The 24,949-nt window shown below is 38.9% G+C and overlaps 1 protein-coding gene across 10 annotated transcripts in view; it reads right to left on the reverse strand.

Annotated features, from left to right (window-relative positions):
* ANKS1B (ankyrin repeat and sterile alpha motif domain containing 1B) overlaps nucleotides 1–24,949 on the reverse strand; it is a 953,137-nt gene that overhangs the window by 281,194 nt on the left and 646,994 nt on the right. For all 10 annotated transcript variants that reach the window (XM_036866270.1, XM_036866272.1, XM_036866271.1 and 7 more), the window contains one exon: nucleotides 14,959–15,111. In XM_036866270.1, coding sequence (XP_036722165.1) covers nucleotides 14,959–15,111 — 153 coding nt within the window. The remainder of the gene's footprint in view (nucleotides 1–14,958; nucleotides 15,112–24,949) is intronic.

The following is a 24,949-nucleotide window of genomic DNA, read 5'->3' on the forward strand; positions in this document are numbered from 1 at the left end:
TTTAGCACCAGAGCCCACAGTCTCCTCCATGACTCCATAGCACCTCTTCTTCACTGAGAGCGAGAAGGCGGATCATAAACCTGAGAGGCTGTGTGAACCGAAAACCTGGGCCTCTAGAATAAAGCCGCAGACGTGTACTTGGCAGCCATCTATCAATACTTGAAGGTGCCAATTGAAGCTTTTCATAGGTGATACCATCCAAGAGCATAGCACTGGGGAAAGGAGATCTAAAGACAAAATCTTGAGCAAGACTGACTTTTAATGAAGGGGAAGATAGAGGTACAAAAACTCCTATTGTTGCTATTGTTGCTGTTATTCCCTGTGACTGTCTAGAGGCGTCAGCTACCTAAGGAACCACATTCAATTAAAAAAGTATTTGTTGCATTCCTACTTTGAACAAAGGGTCAGTGTGCAACAAGTGTTTGAGCAAGGCAAGAAAATGATTCTCCATTAGACGAATACTTCAGTATTTAATTTTCTAAAATAATTTTGCTTGATGGTCAATTAATTCAACAATTTTCAGCTTTTTATAGCTCTAGCAAATCCATTATCATAGTGTGTTTATCATCTAAGTTATTATACTCTAGTTGTCGAATGTTGGTTGTCCACAAATTCTCCATACATTTAAGCCCTATCCAAATCTTTTTTCCCCCCTGTGGGTCCACTAATCATTTCAGATTTTCTGAGATGGTTTTGATTTCACATATTCTGATTGGAGGCTTAGAAACAATAAGACCATCCAGAATTCTAAAATTCTTTCTTCTTTTCTCTAATCAAAACTTCTCTTTTGTGGTGGATTGATCGAACTAATGGTCTTAATTTTTCATCTGACTTGCATCCAAGGCATGTATTATGTGCATTTTGGCTTATTGTACCAAGAGGTGAAATATATCCTCCCCTTTCAGCTTAATTCTCAGTTGGTCCCATAGCTTCCTTTGGCCAGTTGTTGGCAGATATGAGGCAAGTGGAGGCCTGAAAACGTGCTTGCACGTTGTTGTTTCTCTCTTTGCTATAGGATGTGCCTGGGAGAGTATGTTAGAGGATGGGGCACAAGAAGTAGAGCCGAGCTGCCCCACTTGTCTCAGCTGAGACCATCCCAGGTGAGTTGACGCTCATACCCCAGCAGATCAGAGACCACCTGCCTGATGTGAGGGAGCCAGCTGGGATCAGAAGAAATTTCCAGCCAAGGCCAGCCTAAATTACTGACCCACAGACTCGTGAGTGAAACAAATGCTTACTGCTTTAAGCCACTGCATTTTCAGACAGTTTGTTGCACAGCATTGCTGTGGCAATGGATAATGGATAATGCTTCCCATAAATCTTAGGCACTTGGAAGCTGCCCCTCCATTTGGCCTCCATTCAACAAAAATTGAGTGCTTTCTACTTGCAAAGCATTATGCAAAATGCTTTACTACATTATTTTATCTAATCCTGACAACACTATTATCTAGAAGATAGATAATGTTATTACACAAAATTTAGATGCAAGGAAATTTAAGCTTAGAGAAAGTTAAGTGACTTGCCCAAGGTGGTAAAATGATAAGAAATAGTTGGGAGTCAAAGCCTGGAAGTCTCTTTTTAGACCCTGTGCTTTTACCACTGCTGCTTGCCTTTTACTCTACTGGTTCCTCCACCTCACGTTTTCTCCTGTCCACCTCCACCCCCTAATCAGGAAGAGACCCTGTGTTTCAATTTGGGATGCAAAGACCACTTTTATACTTAGCTCCCCTAAATACTACTCTTCTTACAGCCAATGTAAATGGTTATCTTCTCCATTAGTCTGGAAGTTCTTTTGAGGATAAGGACTGTAAAATGCTTATTACATTTTTTCCCCACAGCTTCTATGAAGTAGAATTTTAAAAAAGGTAATGATCCTATTCAAGTTTTAGGAAATCTAATTATCCCCCCTAAGCAATTAATGCAAAATTAAGAAAGGCTCTACTAGAGAATATGTATATATGTTTATGCAACACACACACAGACACACACACACAGACACACACACACACATATTTAAAAGGGCACTGTTATCCCAAACTAATTTAATTGGTGGAATGCACAGTAGAGGGTTTTTCCCATTTTGTTAAACAATTTTACATACATGGTGCTTGAATTTGGTGTTTGACTGATGCCTACAAGAATAAAACTCTTCTGGTTCATGTTTTATTATACTAATATTAGAAACAGGAATTGATATAAAACTGGCACTGAATAATTTCTGTTTTGCAGTTAGTTTCTGCATTTAAGAAATTGTTTTAGATTTAGTCACTGGCCCTGTACTTTAGGTATGCCGCCACCAGGTGGCGGCAGGGTGCCAGATATAAGGTCTGTACAGTAAGGAATTTACATGCTTTCAAGTTCAAGTTAACAGCTCTTTGCTTGAGTTCAAAAAAAATTTGAGACCACAGATAGCCAATTTAACATAATATATCTCTTTATTAAAATACCTAAACTTAAATTCTAAATCAACCTTAAACATCTTTAAAGCAGATATAAATCCTACAAAATTACCTATCTCATCTCCCTTCTCCCCAGCTTTGAATTATTATTATAATGGGTAGATTCTAACATTAATCTTGTATACTTACTTTGGTGATAAATTAACCTTTATGATTTACTCTGAGTGTTTATATTTATTGTCAATCTCTTCCATGGCAGCTTGGATGTCAGGCTTCAAAATTCTAAATAGTTTTCTTCTAACAAAAAGACCTCTTTGGCTTTCCTTTCACCTCAGGAGGTAGAGGCTTATCTTTTCAGTATGATCTCAGATCTTCTCCCAAGGAAGACCCAAAGCATTTCTCCATCTGGATAGCATGAAAAGTGTTGTATTTGCATTTTGTAGAGGACTTTTTCCTTTTTTATTTTCTACACTATAGAATAATTCCTTAGAATATTCCCCCTCTCAAAGCTCCTAAAAAGCACAGAGCCAGTTTACAGTATTCAGGTATTTAACTGCAACGCAAATGAATCTCCTTAGCAACAGGCTCTGCCCTAAATATCTCCAGGAAAGAGTTAAAGAAACAAAAGTCTTCATGTCATATTAGAAATCTGAGCAAAATACAGAATAAAAAATTAACCGACTTAATTATAATTAATGATACTATATATGGAAATGGAGCAGTTTCAACCAAAAGGAGATACTGAACTACTTCAAAACACAGTCAGAAGTGCCCACTCTTATGGATTGTCAAACGGAAACTTTGGAACAGATTCTAGAAGGGTTTAAGATTATGGATGATTGGCTGAGAATAAGTACATCCCTAACCTCTGAGCCACTACACTGCTCTGCCCCAAGGTTGTTTGTTTCAAGAATAAATAGAACTGGGTGGCTGAGAGTCAAGGACCAATGCTATGTAGTTGGGGGAAAAAGGACACTAGCAATTCCATACCTAAGCATAGTCAGAAAAAAAAAGGGGGGGGGGAGGGGACAGGCTCTCTGCAGATTTATCCTGCAGCTTCTACACAAATCTCAGAGTCATTCCTCTCACATTCACCCACTCTAGGAGTGGAAACATTCTGAGCAGCACTAAGCAGTGCTGGGAGGCTGAGAGGCTAAGGCAGAGGGAAGGGGTTGGAGTTGGGAGTGGTGGAAGAGAGAGGTTGAGCAGTGATTTTAGAGGCCACAGTCTGCACAATAAACAGGGCGGCTGTCTGTGTTCTAACACGAGTGAGTACTGACAGCGAGAAGCAAATGGCAGCTAAGCTGTGAAAGCATGCTCCAAGGGAGCTGGCCAGATCCCAGCCTAATGCTGGGAGAGGGATCTGGGGGAGAGAGGAAGAAAAAAATAGAGGCAAAAGAAAAATAGAACAGGGAGAGAAGAGAAAGGGATGGATAATAAAAACTCTCATGTGATTTCAAGTCTCACAGGAAACCTATGAAGCCAGCGGAGCAGATATTATTATCTTCTATTTAAAAAGGAGAAACTGAGACCAAGAGTTGATAAGTGACTTTTTTAAGGTCACATACTGAGTGGCAGATACAGGATTCAAAGTCAAGTGACCTGATTCTAAAATAAAGATGAAAGAAGAGACGGTGCATTTGAAACACTGACACACACCGTCTGTCCTACCATTTACTTTATAAACAGTAAGTAACATTTTCAGATAACCAAGGCTTGGCCTTTTAAGGGTCAAAATGAAACAATTTTAGCCACTATTGAAAGGCATTTCTGAAAGGTATTGTATTTGTCCTTGCCTCCCTTGAATACTGACTGTAATTTGCCCTCTTCTAGATACACGGGGTTATGATGATGGAAACTGACTCTATATTTATGGACTCCAAATTCAGGGACACCCTCAGGTTCTAAGGAGGCACACAGGTTTTACTGCTGTCATGCCTAATACATTCATGGCTAGAAATAGCTGTAGAGCAGAATCGGCTGACTCAGCTCCTACTTCCCTCACAGTCAGCCCTTCCTTCTTATGTGTGTCGGCTTCTGGCCCCTGCCTACTGCTTCTGATCATGTCATTCTCCTGATTAAAATCCTTTTAATGGCTCCCCACTGATTACAGCAGTGGTTTTCAACCCAGGCTACACATTAAAATCACCTGGGGAGCTTTTAAAAAACTCCCAATGCCCAGATTCCACCACCAAAGATTTTGACTCAGTTGTTTAGGTATGGGGCCCTAGCCTACAGGGATTAATGTAAGTAGCATGGACTGGGGCTTCTGGATTAACAAGGATTGGATTTATCTCCCCCACCCCACCTCCCCAATGCCCCTGCTTTCACCTGAAACTGAAAATGGAGACAAAATCTATGAAACACTACTTTTTAAGACATTGGAATGAAGCAATGAAGGAAATTGATATCTGAGAGATGAGAAACAGAGTGAACCCTAAAACTGTCCTAGTTTACCATCTGGAGAGAATTCTCAGGCCATTATGTAGGGAAGAAGAAGCCAGGGAGTCTGGAAGACTCTTTGAATTGAGAAGATGGAGGTGAGAGTCTAGGGAGACTAAAGTGGCTAGACTTTTCTGTATAGAGTGCTAGAGAGGACAGAGGGCTTATCAGCACATGCATATGAGGAAACTATCTGAGGCCAGATTAAAAAAAAAAACGCCAGAAAAGATTAGTGGAAGTAGTAAGTAGAGCTCCAACAGGGTTGGTAGTAGTCTGCACTATTCAGACTGGGAAACCTGGAAATTCACAGGGCATTGTTAGAATACTCAGAAGCATCTTGCCTCACTAGTGCAAAGTATAAGCCATAGGCTAACTGATGCTCTGGTTTTGCCTAACAAATCTTAAAAGTAAGACCTGAAAGGATCAAAATATATCCAAGGAGCTTCTCTGTGTCTGATAATGGAGCTCAAGAATATTTATAGGAATACAAAAATATCCAGTACCTAACAAGGTAAAATTTGTAACGTCTGGCATGCAATACAAGTTACCAGGCATGCCAAGAACATTGAGGAGAAGAATCAACCAACTGAAACTGACCCCAAACCGACACAGATGTTAGAAGGCAAGGGCATTAAAACAGTTATTATAACCACATTCCTTATGTTCAACAAGTTAGAGAAAAGATTGAGAATGTTAAATAGAGACCTGGAAAATAAAGACTGAAGTCTAACTTCTGGAGATGAAAACTGTAATCTCTGAGATTAAAAGTACACTGGATGTTAATAATGGCAGATTAGGTATCACAAGAAGAAAAGATAAGTGAACTTGACACAGCAATAGAAACTATCCAAATGAATCACAGAGAGGAAAAATAATGAAAAAAAATAAGTAGAGTATTGGTGAGTTGTGGCCCAACTTTAAATGGCCTAATATACATGTGATTGAAGTTTCCAAAGGAGAGGAGAGACGGCCAGGCAGAAAACAACATTTTAAGAAATAATGACCATGATGCAGCCACCAGGGAAAGCAATTTAGAGGTTCCTCAAATATTTAAAAACAGGATTACCATATGATCTAGCAATCCTACTTTTAGGTATATATCCAAAAGAATTGAAAATAGGATCTCAAGGAGATATTTGTACACTGATGTTCATTGCAGCATTATCCATAATGGCCAAGGAGTAGAAGGAACCTAAATGTCTATCAACAGATGAATGGCTAAAGAAGATGTGGTATATACATTCAGTCTCTAAAAAGAAGAAAATCCTGTCATATGCTATAAGGGTCCTGATGAAGAATACTTTGTAGTCTGTGGGAATGGGAGAAAAGGCTGGAATGCTGAGCTTGGCTTAGATCTGGGTAGTATGTTCAGGCATGGAATGTGGAAGGGTGGACGTGGCTTCTTCAGAGGAAATTTGAAATGCTTCTATTTTAATCAGGAGAAGAGTGAATGAAATCTGCGTGGGGAAAAAACAATGGTGTCTACTAAAATAACTTTTTTAAGGTAGAAATTTCTAGATACTCAGAACATGATTTTCTTTTTTGCACAGAGATGGGTCATTAATAGCTATAATCAGAGGGTTTCAGTTATTCATGAAATTAATTTGTTGCTGAGTGTCTAGACTGTCTCTTCAGGGCCAAATGCCTTGTTTACTTTCATTGTGTGTGTGTGTGTGTGTGTGTGTGTGTGTTTACTAATTCCAGTATCAACACTTAGCAGTGCTTATTCAATAACATTAACCCCAAGGCACTGTAAGAATGCAAATTCACTTTAAATGCAAAAGAAAAGCTATATTCCTTCCAATGAAGTTTTAGTGTTTAAGTGCATTTTATTGTGATGTAACTTTATCTCAGTTTAGGTCAATGCTCCAAAGTTGAGAGCAGCATGATAGGTGCAGATACGCAAAACATGCTGAAAGATAGTGGAATCAATAATACCAGCCTTAGCCCATCATCAATCTCCATGCCATATGTGAAAGGGCTAAAAATCACTTGAAAGTGAGTATTTATTTGGAAGAGGATTGTTCATCTCATATGAGGAACGTAGAAGGGTGCTTCTTCCAAAACTTGGGCCAAGTGAGGCAAGCCTCTGAAGAGTCCTGCGATAAAGTCCAAGCTTGCAATTTAGATGCAGCGAGTGCGGGCGGTAGAGTCCAGGGGCTTTACCTGACACATAGTGTCTGAAAAAGTCTGAAGCCCAGAGGCGGTGTCTAGCTGTCCCGAAGGCTTGTGAAGAGCCAGCTGTACTGTCTATGAGTATAAATAAAATGCTTAAATTCATAGGTCATATATAAAGTTTGCTCTACACTTGAACACTCATATCCAGTTATTTAGTTAAAGCCTTCGGCTTTGATTAAAGTTGTTAACATTTGAAGTGTTGACTAATGTAGCCTCCCTGGTGTGGAAATATGAATATTTTTCTCATTTATTAATGTCCTATAGTGAAAGCATAACCTTTTACTTAAAATAATTGGTCTGGAAATGGAATTATAATATTCTTCTCCCCATTCCTCCCCTGCAATTTGTGAATTTGGTGATTATTCTTCTTGGTTGGGATTATAAATTTTCATTTGCATTTATCCAATACACATATATACAAACACACACTCACAGACACAATGCAAAAAAACTTCTGGGAGTAAATTTAATTTCAGTTATAGCAATGAGGGTAGGGCAGAGAGAAGTGTGACTTTATAATTCTGATCATGAAATAAAAACATCAAAGCAAGTAATGAGTCTAAATTTGATGCTGATAGGACTATATTTCTACTGTATTTAAAGCAAATAAAGTCACACTATTGAAGATTTAACATAAAATTAGAATGTTAACTTTGAAAATTTCTTAGTATATCTCCAAGTGATTAGATTATCACAAAATTTCCCTGGGAAGGTAGAAATGGAATCAACAACATTGCAAAAGAAAAAACAAAAAAGAAATGTGACAGCCCTAAGCAAGAGAGTGATATAAGTATAGTTTCAGCAGCTATTAGGCAAGAAGCAAATGATCTGCTCATCAATTTTCTGTTATAAAAATAAGCCCATGCCACTGTCTCACTTTGTCCCAGCTTACCCTTCCCCCTCCCCGTATCCTCAAGTCCATTCTCTAGTAGGTCTGTGGCATGGACATATATACACTACCAAACGTAAAATAGATAGCTAGTGGGAAGCAGCCGCATAGCACAGGGAGATCAGCTCTGTGCTTTGTGACCACCTAGAGGGGCGGGATAGGGATGGTGGGAGGGAGGGAGATGCAAGAGGGAAGAGATATTCATATGAACATATGTATATGTATAACTGATTCACTTTGTTATAAAGCAGAAACTAACACACCATTGTAAAGCAATTATACTCCAATAAAGATGTTAAAAAAAAAAAAAAAAGGCCAAATGATTTTCATGGGACACATATGGGTATTGCTACCTTAATTACTTTGTTTCTACCCAAAGGTATTTAAAACACAACCAACTGCCAGAGTTGGATTTTTAAAGATATTCCTGTACTTATGAGCAGAGATTTAAGAATGCACTGAAGACTGAACTCTATTTTGTTCTTCACTGGGTACTTTTATCATTATCAATATTGTAGGAGATCATAAGCCTGGACTAGAATTATTTCCTTGGTAAAAAATGAATGGTAAAACTAATGGGAAGAAATTACTAATGTGTTCTACATTGATGTTCACAGATGTATAAATTGGACAGTGTTCAAATTTATTTCATCTAATCAAAATCCCCTTAGTAGGTACACAGTGATAAAATAAATTAACATTGCTTTTCATAATTGCAATACGTTTTTGTTGTTGTTTAGGAAATGGATTATTTCATGGAGATTATAATTATCCATACCTACTTCATGCAGAAAATATGTAGCCCTTTTATTTAAAATTTCCCCCTGGCAGAGCTGTAGAGATTTTTCAGTAGCACTAAAAACTGTTGTGTAAACTTGGTAATACCATATGGAAGGCCTGAGTAACCTTCTGAGTAAAAAAAAAAAAAAAAATTCATGTACTTATGCACTGCTAACTAGTTTTTAATTCTAACAAGCCTTTGGAGAGGACTATAATTCAGGCTAGAGATTCACCCAGCTAGCATCTGCAGAGGGAAACATTTGCCTGACAATCTCTCTCAATATTCATACAACACTAAAATATCAATACAAAAGTGAAAGTAATGTTAAATATGTTATTATTGGTCATGGCAGACACAGGGGTAAAACAGAGCTATTGATGAAACGTCAGCTTCTGAATATGAAGCATAGATTAGGGAATATGGGAAACAATAATTGGCAAAGACTTCATTTTCTAAGTCTAGACCACACGGGCCTGTAAAACTGGCAATACCTTATGTCTTAAAAGTTTATGTTTGATCTCCACTGCTGACAATGCTGCTATTAAGATATGAGATCTCCCTTTTTGACCCGCCTCCTAGAGAAATGGAGATAAAAACAAAAATAAACAAATGGGACCTAATGAAACTTAAAAGCTTTTGCACACCAGAGGAAACCATAAACAAGATGAAAAGACAACCCTCAGAATGGGAGAAAATATTTGCAGATGAAGCAACGGACAAAGGATTAATCTCCAAAATACACAAGCAGCCCATGAAGCTCAATATCTAAAAAACAAACAACTCAATCAAAAAATGGGCAGAAGACATAAATAGACATTTCTCCAAAGAAGATACACAGATTGCCAACAAACACATGAAAGGATGCTCAACATCACTAATCATTAGAGAAACGCAAATCAAAACTACAAAGAGGTATCACCTCACACCGGTCAGAATGGCCATCATAAAAAAATTTAGAAACAATAAATGCTGGAGAGGGTGTGGAGAAAAGGGAACCCTCTTGCACTGTTGGTGGGAATGTAAATTGATACAGCCACTATGGAGAACAGTATGGAGGTTCCTTAAAAAACTAAAAATAGAACTACCATACAACCCCACAATCCCATTCCTGGACATGTATCTGGAGAAAACCATAATTCAAAAAGAGTCATGCACCACAATGTTCATTGCAGCTCTATTTACAATAGCCAGGACATGGAAGCAACCTAAGTGTCCATCGACAGATGAATGGATAAAGAAGATGTGGCGCATATACACAAGGGAATATTACTCAGCCATAAAAAGAAATGAAATTGAGTTATTTGTAGTGAGGTGGATGGACCTAGAGTCTGTCATACAGAGTGAAGTAAGTCAGAAAGAGAAAAACAAATACCATATGCTAACGCATATATATGCAATCTAAAAAAAAAAAAAAAAAGGTTCTGAAAAACCTAGGGGCAGGACAGGAATAAAGATGTAGATGTAGAGAATGGACTTGAGGACGTGGGGAGGGGGAAGGGTAAGCTGGGAGGAAGTGAGACAGTGGCATGGACTTATATACACTACCAAATGTAAAATAGATAGTGGGAAGCAGCTGCATAGCACAGGGAGATCAGCTCGGTGCTTTGTGACCACCTAGAGGGGTGGGATAGGGAGGGTGGGAGGGAGACGCAAGAGGGAGGAGATATGGGGATATATGTATGTGTATAGCTGATTCAATTTGTTATAAAGCAGAAGCTAACACACCATTGTAAAGCAATTATACTCCAATAAAGATGTTTAAAAAAAAAAGAATGACTAAATAGGGGTCACATATATAAACATGAGAAATTTAATTCTCTACCTGTAGCCACGTGCTCTTTCCACATCATTCTATTTGCTTTATTCCATTTGTTCCTTTTTTCAGTCTTTCATTCATTTATCAAACATTCATTGGTTGCACCTTGTATACCAAGCATATTATAAGTTCTGGGATACAAAGATAAGGAAGACACAGTCCTCAGTATCACACGATTCACAGATATGCAGATAATTTTCTGCCTGGGTAAATAGGTAAAATAAAACCTTATATGAAACCCCAAGTATGCATTAGATTACTTCCCAACTTAGTTGGTTCTTTAAAAAAAATATCTTCAGAATTTGTTTCAATTCCCTCCTTTAATGCAAGGTTTTAGAACCAGACAAGCCTTGAGCCATCACCAATATAGATCCAAGTACTAATTCTGTGTCTCGACTCTAGGTCCATCCACCTCACTACAAATAACTGGGAGGGAGATGCAAGAGGGAGGGGATATGGGGATATATGTATACGTACAGCTGATTCACTTTGTTATAAAGCAGAAACTAACACACCATTGTAAAGCAATTATACACCAATAAAGATGTTAAAAAAAAAAAGATATGAGATCTCCACTACTCTCCCCTATTCCTATACTTTGGGTAGCTTTGTGACTAAAACCTTTATTAGGTTATTCAAATAACCTTGTTTTTCAAAGGCATTAATGTGCTCCACCAAGAAAAAGATCTTTGGGGACTTTTTGAAAGATTACAATTTCAAATGTATTTGTACTTTTCAAGTCACAACTTTGTGTAGTTTTCATTTCTTCATGAAAATACTTTGAATAAATTTATACTCAATGTGAATGTATTATTAGTTGTTTAATATCAAGAATAATACCATATGAAATTGGAGGCTTAGTCAATATGATTTAATGACTGAAGTAATTTGTAATTATATCAGCAGTCAGTCTTCTCATCCTCTGTTCTCCTCAGCAGACCTCTATATCAAAGACAGCCTCCACCTGCACTTCTCTCTTCACTCTACATAGAATAGAAGTTATTGGAGCCATTGGGTTTCCTTAAAACTAGCCACTCATTACAAAAGTTCAGCATGGGACTTGTCCTAAAAGGCTTTGCTCTAAATCAAAGTGACCGTACATTCCTTCCTGGCTGTAAAAAATAAATTATGCATACTTAATACAGAATTGCTGGGCCCATATATTATATATGAGATTATCTTACATTTGGATACTTTCCCTCACTAGTTGGGATAAGTGAAAGTCTTGAATTTGAGACCAGTCGAAACCATCGTCAGCCAGGAGGTATACATGGTGCCTATCTCTCATTTTAAAACCCAACAGCCCTAAACCATCAAATGAACTACTCTGTAGCAGATCTAAAGGGTGTAAAAATTTTGTTCTCTGATTTCCAAGTCTAAAGGTACAGATAGTTTGTCCATAATAAGTATATTTATGGAGTTAAATGACTTGCAAAGCCTCCCCAAGAGTGTGAACTTGCCCATAAATTCATCACAAACTTTAAATTCCATCAGTTCACTTTAAGGAAAATATACTGGGTTGGTATTAGATGCAGATGTTGTACTCCAGGCCCAAGGAATTTGGCCTCAAGGTCTAAAACACAATGACTATGTTTTCCGATTCTGATATAATGCTTGTGACAGGTACTTCTCTCCAGATTGGAGTCAGATTGCATTACAGCAAAAGTACCTTCAACAGTTAGTAAGGGTGGGGCTTCCCTGGTGGCGCAGTGGTTAAGAATCCGCCTGCCAATGCAGGGGACACGGGTTCGAGCCCTGGTCCAGGAAGATCCCACATGCCATGGAGCAACTAAGCCCGTGTGCCACAACTACTGAGCCTGTGCTCTAGAGCCCACGAGCCACAACTACTGAGCCCGCGCACCACAACTACTGAAGCCCGCTCACCTAGAGCCCGTGTTCTGCAACAAAAGAAGCCATCTCAATGAGAATCCCGCGCACCGCAACGCAGAGTAGCCCCCGCTTGCTGCAACTAGCGAAAGCCCGCGTACAGCAACAAAGACCCAACGCAGCCAAAAAAAAAGAAAAAAAGTTAGTATGGGTGGACAGACTCTAGGTCCATCCACCTCACTACAAATAACTGGGAGGGAGATGCAAGAGGGAGGGGATATGGGGATATATGTATACATATAGCTGATTCACTTTGTTATACAGCAGAAACTAACACATTGTAAAGCAATTATACTCCAATAAAGATGTTAAAAAAAAAAAGAACCAAATGGAATTCTAGAACTGAAAAACAAAACAAACAAAAAAGAGTTAGTATGGGTGGAAAAGGCCATCGTTCTGTCCCAGCTCAAGGCTGGTTAGCCCTGTGGGTAGTGATTTAATGCCCTGAGCCTTGGCATTAAACATGGGGCCTTACGGCATCACTGCCCTGCAGTCACTGCAGTCATCCACAAGGCCTGACCACAGTGACTGAACGGGCATCTCTAGGCTGCTGGTACACATAGCACTGGGGAAAAGTGTGGGTCCAAGCCCACACTTTAAGTATTAGCCTCAGTACTTGAATTTTGAGAGACATATAGTCTTGTTTTAATGATCCTTGCTTCAATGAAAACATTTTATAATATAGTTCCATTGGAATCTGTTCTTTTCAATGAGGGATTATTGCTAATGCAAGTTAAGTGAGTGACTCATGTGCTATCTATCCAAAGTATTCATTCTTCAGTGGGGAGCGATATTATTCAGCTGTTACATAGAGATATTTATCATTGACTAGAAAGCAACTCAGTTGGAAGCATGTTTGTTTGATCTGTGGAAGATCCCCCTTTAATAAATGGCTAAGAGTAGCCATAAAATGAGTGTCGAGTTCTCAGTGGAAAACTAAAATCTCCCTGATGCAACTAAAAAGCAATACAGTTTCAGTTGCTTCCACTCAGACTAACAACAAAATTAATCAGAGGCTTTTAGTGAGATAGTGAGTTCCTTCTGAAATAATGAAAGCTTTTGTGAAAGGATAAGAACAGCAAGCTAAGAGTAGCTGATGGCAAATTAGAAGAAGAAGCCAAGAATTTGTCCATTTAAAGTGATTTTCAGATTAAAGTTTTTATAGATGTTCCAGAAAAGATATTATTTTTAAGACAGACTTCTAAAGCAAAGAATAATTAGTTACTACTAATTAACCATAATTTAAAATAATTAATGACATTCAGTGCATAGAGACCGGACTTGTGGAGAGAAAATGTCATAAAGACTAGAACAGAGTGCTTTTGAACCAGCAGAAATGTATTTGCTTTGTCTTTCAGTTTATGAATGCTTTTTTTCCAGTTACTAGAATATAAAACTTAAGTCTAAGAAATTCTCTGAAAGATAAATGATTTCTCACTTTTGAAAAGAAATGTTCATGATACCAAATAAAATATGAAGGCATGATAATTATGCTATCTTTTCATCTCTTTCATTCCTTTATGCCATTAGAAATAAAAGAGCAGTAAAAATAAAATGAGAAAATGATCAGTATCAAAATCAGTTAAACAGGGCTTCCCTGGTGGCACAGTGGTTAAGAATCCGCCTGCCAATGCAGGCGACACGGGTTCGGGCCCTGGTCCGGGAAGATCCCACATGCCTTGGGGCAACTGGGCCCGTGTGCCACAACTACTGAGCCTGTGCTCTAGAGCCGGCGAGCCACAACTACTGAGCCTGCGAGCCACAACTACTGAAGCCCGCGTGCCTAGAGCCCGTGCTCCGCAATGGGAGAGGCCACCGCAGTGAGAGGCCCATGTGCTGCAGAGAGGAGTGGCCCCCGCTTGCTGCAACTGGAGAGAGCCCGCACACAGCAACGGGGACCCAACGCAGCCAAAAATAAAATAAATTAAAAAAATAAATTTATAAAGAAAAAAAGCAGTTAAACAGATTTGGTTGATCTCTTTGGGCTCGAATACATGGCAACATATATTGGCCAGTTTTTATAGAAAATCTATGCCAAGTGTATGAATAAAACAAACAATTTAAGATTAGGTATAAGCCCTGGAAAATAAAATGTTGATATTACAGCAGCTTATAAAATAAGAAAAAAGTCCCTTCAAGTTTGGGGTTTATATATGCAGTTAAGGAAAAGAGACAAGGAAACATAACAGAGATAAAAAACTAAAAATGATGACTTTAATCTTTAAAAATGCATAAGAGCAAAGAATAGAATGGGAGCCTATTTGTTATCATGTTCATATCCTAAAGTGACAAAATCTCCTAAAATGGAAAGCCCGAAACTGCTTGGAAGTTTTTCTGAGATAATGTAAAACACCCTGAGAGTCCTCTTAGTTCCCACACCAAAACTTCAAAAGACAATCATTGTAGAGCTTGACTAGAATCAGAGAGACATATATTCAAAACAGAAGGCATACCTGTAAATCCTTGTTGGATGTCCAAAGAGTCACAAAGAAAGAAAAAATTACCCACCTATGGTAGGAATTATCAAGTGTTGAATCGTTAAGGTGTCTTTAAGAGACCAACTTACATTAATAAGTTCAACCTCCCAGATTTTTTTCAACAGGTCCATCGATGTATAGCCATTAATCAGAAAGGCTTTGGTGTAGTCACCTAGTTCGATGGAATCCAGCCACTCAGCAACAGATGTGGGGTGGTAGCCGTCATGGCCGATGGGTCTCATCTGTAATTAGAAAATCACGTTAGGATTAATTTAAGCTGTTTACTTTGTGTTCCAACAGCAGAATGCATCTCGGAAATTTATCTGATATGAAGCAACAGATCTTTCTGGATAAGAAAATAAGTAAACCCAAAATACTTTATGCACAATTCTAAATTATTAATAATTTCACGCTGAATTAGTTTTCAAAAATGCACCCAGAAATTTCCAATTTAGCTGCTAAATCAGCTCCATATTTGAGAGAACTAAATATGTCAAACTTCTGTTGCAGACATTATTGGCATTCTGTTGGACGGAATTTAAAATGATGTCAGTCGAGCAGTTTTAAATTCAGTGCTGAAGGCACAGGGAACTGAACTCCCAAAATGTAGATGATAATTCTCATATGCACAACATCAAAGCATGTGAAAATACTGCATGACTTAAACATCCAAAGGAATTCATGCTTATGCAAGACATGTAGGTAGTGCAAACATGCTGGAGAAACATACTGCTGTGGTAAGCCAGTAAAGAAGAGGCTTTTGGGTGTTTAAGGACCATGTGTTCTACATAGACTCTACAGTATGTTAGACAAGAATAGAGAATTCGCTGGCAGACAGATTCCTATTTTTTGTCAGCTATATAAAGATTTATTTTTTTACTTTAGGAGAACAAAGAAGTGTGACAGCAACATAATGTTTCTGAGTTTAAATTTGAGTGTCAAAGTAATTTAAGCAAGAGAAACTTCTGGCATTAAAATTTTGTATGGATTATTCTAGTCTTTTGGTTTTTATTTGAAATTTTAGTTGAATTTGCAGTTCTTGGTTTTTGAAGTAACTCACTTCTAAGACTTGTGCTGCTTTGCATGCCATACCATAACATCTAATACTTCAGTTATTAAGGACAGCTGGCACCTCATCAACTTGATGTGATCCTTCAGTGAAATTCATGATGGGAACAGCAAAACTGGGCAAAATACAACATAGATTTTCCTCTTCCTTCAGATTCAAGGAGATAAATATTAACGGAAATCTATATGATTCTGATTTGTGAGCAGAGAAAAGATTAGTCTGGGCATCAGGGATTCAGATTTTAATCTCAAACATGTTAGGCTTTCTGCCACTATGCAGTGTTCTCATTTTTGAGATTCTCCTTACTCCTTTTTTTTGGAGGGGGTGCAAAGTGTTTATTAGGTATCAACATCTGCGGAAGGAGGGGTGAGGAAGCAGGGCTGGGCAGGAGAGGGGCCGAACTGTGGTGGGGCTTGATGGCACCTCTGTGAACCATCTGGGGAGCTCTGGCACAGTTTAGGCTAGTAGAGTGTCCCAGGCAGGGCAGATATGAACGGGCCTTTGTGATCTGCCTCTCTGTCACTGGATGTTGCTGCCTGGGAGTAGCGTGCTCTGGTGAGGGCTCTCTGCTGTGGAGGCAGACCCTGAAGATGCTGACGGCTGGAGGCTGTCTGCTGACTACTCTCCCTGATGCTGGGCAAGTCCTTCCTCGAAGGGAGTTACAGGTGGTACACTGCCATGTCTTCCAGAATACCTGGGATCTCGATTCACCAAATGTTACTATACTTGGCTTTTGCCTTTCACTCTATACCCACTCACTCATTCACATGCACACAACACTTATTTTTTAAATTTTAGGTGAACCATTGGAAAGACATTTCTCCTGAACCATTTGCAGACATCATGAAACTTCATCCCGATACTCCAGGGGCATCTCCCAAGAACAAGGAAATTCTCCTACACAGTCACAGTATCATCACCCTCAATAAATCTAACATTGATAAAATTACGTTACCTAATATATAGTCCATATTAACATTCCCAAAATGTCCCCAAAATGTCATCTGTAGCTGTTTTTTTTTTTCCTAGCCATGATCAATCAAAGGTCAAGGCAATTATATTTTCAAGTATCTCTTCTACCTTTTTTTTTTTCTCTCTTTTCTTCTTCTGGGATGGTATTTACTCCTTCATTTTTAAGTTCTCTTTTCTCCTTTTCTCTTTCCTATTGCTCCACTCTCCAATCCATTTTCCATTTTGAGGTTGAAATGTCCTCTCTTTTAATATTGCCATGTAATTCATTATTTTGCATTGGGGTCTGAACTACATCAGACTTTTGTATTTCATTCTTACATTGACTGACTCATTTTAGCTACTCATTAAATGTTTGTTCACATAACACTTAACTCAGTGTTTATTACACAGTAGTTACAAATGTAAATGACACCTCAGGAGTTGCAAAATGAAGTTTTACAAATACAGTATGCTAAGACATATATATGGAATCTAAGAAAAAACAAAAAAAACAAAAAAAAGGTCATGAAGAACCTAGTGGCAAGATGGGAATAAAGACACAGACCTACTAAAGAATGGACTTGAGGATATGGGGAGGGGGAGGGGTGAGATGTGACAGGGTGAGAGAGTGGCATGGACATATATACACTACCAAATGTAAAATAGAAAGCTAGTGGGAAGCAGCCGCACAGCACAGGGAGATCAGCTTGGTGCTTTGTGACCACCTAGAGGGGTGGGATAGGGAGGGTGGGAGGGAGGGAGATGCAAGAGGGAAGAGATATGGGAACATATGTATATGTATAACTGATTCACTTTGTTATAAAGCAGAAACTAACACACCATTGTAAAGCAATTATACTTCAATAAAGATGTTAATAAAAAAAATCAAATTTTGAAAATCGTAAAAAATAAATTTTTTTTAATCAAAAATCAAAAAAAAAAAAAAAGATGTTTTAGCAGCAGTTACAAATAACCGGATACTATATATATGTGTAAAATTGGCAACTAGGACCCAAAGCAGAGGCTCAAAGGTATTAAATACTTTCATATTCTACAGAGAATTACAAAAATATTGGGGCCAGGGGCATTCTCCAGGACTTATTAAGAGGTGGTCGAACCAACTCTGCTACCCTGAATAATCACCCCAGCCTTAGGAAACTCCCTGGCTGCCCCAGTTGACATAAGGAAATAACTGGAGAAAGGGGAAGAAGGAAGGAAGAGAGACTCATTAGCTTTGAAATTAATATCCTGGCAGGGAAGTCTTGCTGTTAGCCATCCAAGAAGCTGATCAGCCCAGCACTGGATACTGGGGACGAGCTTAGACAATCTTGATGAATCAAGCTGGGGTAGAGTCAGATGTCCCATACCAGAGAACTGTGCAGTAGGGTCCCCATAGGTCACCCCAAGCATTCACACTCCATTCCTTTGAGAGAGCACCCAGTGGCCACCTGCCACACAGAGGTTGTTGATGATCAGCGTTAGCCAAAGAGCAATGACGGCAAACTCACCAGAGCTCTGCAAACCAAACCCAGTCAAGTATAAGGAAGTATGCCTTCCCCCCAATCTCTCCTTCTCTAGCACTAGGGAATTTAGAATCAGAAAAGAGAGAGGTACCAGTCCCTTGGGGGAAGCCTAAAATGGGGTAGGAGTTGGGGGAGAAAATAAAACTGGAGGCTTAAATGGATAGGAACTGAATTTGCAATATTTTACGTAACTGGAAAGCTACTGGATGTGTCTGAGATAACATTAAAAATAGTAACGAGAGAATCAATTGAGCTTGGTTGAAGGCAGGATTGGAAAAAAAATGTCACATCAGTTTCTGCAGACTGCTCAGAAATCTGGTTCCTCCTGTGAGGCAAGTTCTCCCAGACCAACCTTAAGGAGGTGAGAGGGAGGGAAATATTTGGTGGAAAGATGAGAGACGGGGGCAGGGTAGAGAGCAAGATTGAAAGGGAATCTAGGAAAGGGCACACTGACGTGTGCAGGCGCAGCATTCAGCCAGCTGCTCATTTGTTAAACACTTAGCCAGTGCCTATTCTGATAAATGTTGTGGAACAGTACAGAAGCAAACAAGTTATAGTCTCTCCCTCATAGAAATTATAACCCTTATTTAAAAAATATGTGAACAGATGAACAATAAATTATGAAGGCTCTGCATACCTGAAGACAGGAAACCATTAGCGCCAAGTGAAGTTACAAAACTAACTTGACACGTATTTAACGGTATGCAGAATGGTTACTGCGCTGCACAGCAATTTCCTTCAAAGCAATTCTTCCATCTGTTCCTTCATTTCTCTTCTTCCTGCCACTACTCTGTTTAGGTTCTTGTTGGTGCTTATAAAAATTAATGCAATAGCCTTCCACTTGGCCTCCTACCTTTGGTCCAGCTTATACCATGATGCTACATCAGTCTTCCAAAAAGCCAGGCTCTTTAAGTCAACCCTTGCACAAAAACCTATAGTGGTTCTTTCTTGATAAAAGCCCAAATGTCCTATTCCAGCATCCTAGGACAACTGAGATCAGGTACGAACTTATCTTTTCAACCTAATTTCACACTACTTGCTATATGTAAACTAATACATATGATTAGACACATGAGTATGTCTAAACAGTATGTTAATTTGCTAAGCATTCCATGAACATGAACTGTGTGTGCAAGACACATTCATTTCTTTGCTAATATCATTTTCCATGCTTTTTGCCTTTATTTCCGGAGTGTTTCTCCAGGATTGGCTTCTTGAGCTCTAAGATACAAATTTCCAACCATTTGTAAAATATCTCACATAGATGTCCTATAGTATCACCAACACAAGCCAAAAATATATCTCCTTCAGCTCACAAACTGGCCCTCCTTTTGTGTTTCCCAACTAACTTAATGGGGAAGCATCACACTCTTGCCCACCTAGATGCTTAGGAGTCAGCTAGCTTTCCCCATTCTGTTTTACCATCATATGTAATTAGGCCAACAAGTCTTATATATTTGATTTTCAAAATGTCTCTCAATTCAGTTCCTTTCTTCCAAAATGGACTTTGGAATCTGACAATAATATCTACTGCAGTATTGTAAGGATCATATGACATAGGGTATGTGAACTAGTGCAGTGTTTTGAATACATATGTCTTCAGTAACTCTTAGTTCCCTTCCCTCCCCAGTGCCCTAAATTAGGCCCATGCTTATTTTGAAACTGTACAATGTTGAGTCCTTTGGCTGCTACTCTTTTCAACTTCCAATCAAAACTCTTCTTTCCTCTCTCACCCCTCCCAACTTCCCTCACTCCTTGTCTTTTCTACTTTGTTTTAGAAAGAGTTTATGACTGCTAGCATCTTTATACTCCCCCTTCCCATAGCTGACAGTTATTTTTCAGAAATATATCTAACAAGGTCCCTCAAGTCGATTGAATTGTTGGTCTCAATTCTTCGCTCTCTTCCTGGATTAGAATTATGCCTCTGTGCCCTTTGCTGAGGGATCTACATTGAACCCTGATGTGGCTGGAGTTACTTCTACATCCCATTGATGTTGGTCATGTACTTGCTTGGCCAGTGGAACAGGCAGAAGTATCAGTGTGGTGGTTTATAGATGAGGTCTCTGCACTCCTGTGATCTACTCATCCTTTTGAGTCCTATGCTCTATTACAAGAAAAACAATTGTTGACTAGTTGCATAACTGCTGGTCTAGGAGAAAGATGAAGACTTGTGGAGCAAACCTAAATCTAGCCCGAAGCTTGGAGTCTACCCCAGCTCGCTGGAGCTCAGGTGAGTCCAGCTGAAGTTAGCTGAACCACAGCTGACCCGTGGACTCATGAGTAAGGAAAATAAATATATATACCTTTATTTTGTTTCTATAAACCACTGATATTTTGACATATAGGGGAAATCTGACTAATAGAGTCACTCTTTTATTTCAAAACCCTTGGTATTTGCATTAGTCTGGGTTCTCCAGAGAAATAGAATCAATAGGCTGTGTATATACACATGCAGAAGCCCCAAACCTGGCAAGTGTGAAATGTGCAGCGCAGGCTGGAGACTCAGGGAAGAACTAATGTTGCAGCTCAAACCTGAAGGCAGTCTGGAGGCAGAATTCCTTTGTCTTCTTTGGAGGACCTCAGTCTTTTTCTCTGATTGGATAAGTCCATCCACATTATGAAGGGTAATCTGCTTTACTCAAAGTCTAACTGATTGAAATGTTAAGTTCATCTAAAAAAATACCTTCACAGTGATGTCTAGACTAGTGTTTGACCAAATATCTGGGTACTGTGGCCTAACCAAGTTGACACATAAAATATTCCAAACTCTTTATGAATCCACCAGCAAATGCATCTACATGAGACTGAGAAAGACTAGGGAAGCTAAGTTAACATCAACATCCTACCCAAGTTACGTGACTGTCATCTAGTAAACATCTATGTACTGCATTCTCACTAATCCTAAACTAAGTAATTCTTTATTTTATGAGTATGATTGTTGGGGCATAATCCACTGTATTTCTAGTAAACTTCCATACTTTTGCTCATGCTATTCTCTCTTCCAGGGATGCTATTTTCCCCCTGTTCTCTGTTGAAATTCTTTCCATTCTTAAAAGGTCCTGTTCAAATGCCATCTCTTTTGTGACACCTTCTCCAAAGCTACCCTTACTCCCAAGTCAAAACTAATCATACCTTCTACTAGGTTTCTGTAGTAATTTGCATAAAATTCTATTATAGCTCTATTAAAGTCTGATTTCTATTATAGTTAGAGAGGTGAATGTCTGTCTTCTTCTTTAGACTGTCAACCTCTTGGTGATGAAATAAGGTCTTAGCCACTTTTGTAGTCTCTCACATGCCCAGCAGAGCATCTCACATATGGCAGGCATTTGCTAAATGTTTATTAAATTAAGTGATTTAATGAACACATGAAGATAAAATGACAAATTAATTTTAGTGGTATGGCATCCATTTGTGGGGGAGATTTGTATTTTTTACTACATATTATGAAAATGAGGGCTCTTTTTATGGTCTAACAGTAATGTTTACAAGTATTTAAAACTATTAAATACCAAGGACCAATTCCAGGTAGTATGCTGTATCACAAAATGCACTGGGCTTTGTTTCTGTAGCCTGGCAGTCCTGACTCTACTATTAACTAGCTGTGTAACTATGGGCAAGTTACTTCACATCTCTAAGCTTCAGTGTTCTCATCTATAAAATAGGGTGTTAGATCAATGATCTCAAAGTTCCTTTTTAGTTCCTAAGTCTTACAATTCTATAATTTGTATATTAATATCAAATTAGTGTCAGATTTATTTATCCAGTAAAGAGAAAAGAAGCCCAAAGGCAAAGAAAAAGATTACAGGACAAGATAGGACATTTAGGTTAAAGGCAGATGACATCCACACTTCTTTCCTTGAGTGTACCCACACAGAGCACAGTGACTGCTTTCTCAAATTAGCAGTGTTTAAACTCTTTTTCCAGCAGGCACATCTGGCAGGACAAGGCTAGACAGAGACAGCTCCAGGGGCTTCCGGGCCTGCCATACTGCTGAGCATGAATGGGAGTCAGGCACAGTCTGTAATCTGAGAGGCTGAGTGGTGGGCAGGCAGCAGGCATTGTAACAGAGGTTCACAACAAGGCAATACGATTCAACTAGTTGAATCCCAAAGTCTGGGGGAAACCTAAGTTGGGATAGAAATCAGAGATAGCAGTGAAGAAAGCTTCAGTCTCTGGAAAAATGAGGATATATTGGTACATTTTACCAAAGATCTTCCTTGTTGCTCTTGATGTCTTGTTATTCTGCCCAAATGTGCATTGACTTTCCTCCAGGAGCCTCTTAAAGCAAACCTGGCCTCAGAGAGGGCACACTGTTAACATCACAGGCTACACAGCTGGCAGAGATCACTGACCCTAGGACAGTGCTCTGTGGTGTCCTGGGGCTTCAAGGGGGCCAATTATAAGACAGGTGAACAGTACAGGTTCTGAAACTGCCTGGTCTACTTCAGTTGAATAGCTCATATTTTAAGTCTTTTACACAGGTAGGAAGAGGAAGGAAAGCTTTCTCTACTTTAAAAAGAAATATTTGAAAACCACTGACCTAGAAGATTTTTGCAAGATTACATGATCACTACAGTTTTATTTTCTTTTAATTTGTTAGTTTTATTGAAGTATTCTGGGTTTGTTGTATATGTATGGACATGTATATATATATATATATATATATATATATATATATATATATAGTCTGTCATTCTCTCTGCCTGAAACCAGCTTTATCTGCTGAGACAAAGATAATACCTTATAAAGTGATAGAGCCACAAGATGAAAGGTATAGCAAGAGGAAGGCAATAAAGATAGTAAAAGGAAACAAAAGAAGAAAAAATGAAATTACATTATAATAGATTTGGGATTAAATTTAAAAAACAGTTCTCAGTGCAACAAGGTATGAAGCCAGCATTATGATAGTGGCATGGTAATAAGATCAAGAGAATAAGGAACTCAAAAAAGTCAATAACAAATTTGGCAGATATTTTTATATCTGAAAATGTTACAAAATTGAGACATTTTGTAACATTGTTGTTCACCCAAAACTGTTCTCTCTTCTTCCATAGTAACGGGTCTTCAATTGAGCTCGTGTCTGCCTAACTAGATTCGAGATACACTAGCTTCTCTTCTGGTTGCTTCCATGAGAATACATTTGAGCCTATGGGATGCCAATGAAAGTGCTGCGTGTAACTTCCAGGTCATCTTTAACCTAAAAGGTTCTTTGCTCTAGAGTTGCTTTTTTTTTGTCTACTCTTGAGCTGAAACATCCGTGGCTGCAGCCCAGCTTCATCCACATGGGCAAAACAATACTCTAGAGTTTGGGAAATGCTTCTCAAACCTTAATGTACATGAGAATCATGTGGGAGATCTTAACCTGCAGATTCTAACTCAATAGGTTGAAGGGAGACTCTGAGATTCTGCATTGCTGACAAGCTTCCTGGCGATGCTGATGCTGTCAGTCTGTGGACCATACTTTAGAGGATGATAGAGGAACAGATGGAAGGTCCTGGGTCCTTCCACAGTTGCATAGAGCAGAGTCAACTTGTAAATCCGGACTGCTCACTGTCAGACAATTACGTGGGAGATATAAGCATTCTGTTCTTTAAACCACTAGGAAGTCTCTATTTTAGTGGCTTAGCCTTTAATAAAAACAGAATTAAAAATTAAATAAGGCAACTTCACGTAGAACATTTAAAGGAAGCCTGTATTTCCATTTGACAGTATGTTGCATTGTCTTTTGTTTTGTGAAGCCATGAGTTTTCATATCTGTTGCCATTAAAAGAAACATCATTTCTTTTAACTGCCTTTGTTGGTATCTTTCTGTCAATCATGCCACCATCCCTTTGTGACAACTATGCAAGGGATAAGAGGGGGAAATGTAGAAAACCTCAAGTTTCTAGCTTTGACACCCGGGTACATGGTGGTATTACCAGCTGAGAAAGAAAAGAAAATAGAAGGAAATACACAAATAATTTTGAGACATGAGAAATTAAAGATGTTGGGGAATAGCACGTTAAATTTGGGGGAGAAGTCTGAGGGGACATATAACCTTGGGCAGCAGCAGCAGCACAAGGGGGAGTCTTGGCTCTTCCACTCATTAGCTGTATGACCTTGAGTAAACTACTCAACCTTCCTAAGCGTCCATTTTCTGATTAGTAATGTGAGAGAGAGAAAGAACGTCTACCTCTGAGGGTTGTCACAGGCATTCAGTGAAATAATGCAAGTAGAGTTTAGCCCAGTGCTCAGCACGAAGAAGCACTTGATAAATCTTAGTTATTTTTATCACATGGGGGAGCTGAAGTCCTACATGGATGGGACTGAAGAGGGTATGTATTGATAGTATGAGAAGAGAAGTGGCCTGAGGAGAATCAACGTTTTCAAAGTGAAGGATAAGAATTATATTCAGGAGACGAAAAAGGGAATAGTCAAGACAACAAGAGAAGTGAGGGAACAAAAGTTGCAAGGAGTCTGTGGGCAGCAGTGCTGGAATCTGCAGAGGTCTGCTGAGAAGAGGAGGGAGAAGCGTTCATGGCATCTGGCAAATAGGTC

Source organism: Balaenoptera musculus, chromosome 10 (genome assembly GCF_009873245.2).
Source record: "Balaenoptera musculus isolate JJ_BM4_2016_0621 chromosome 10, mBalMus1.pri.v3, whole genome shotgun sequence".
NCBI lineage: Eukaryota > Metazoa > Chordata > Mammalia > Artiodactyla > Balaenopteridae > Balaenoptera > Balaenoptera musculus.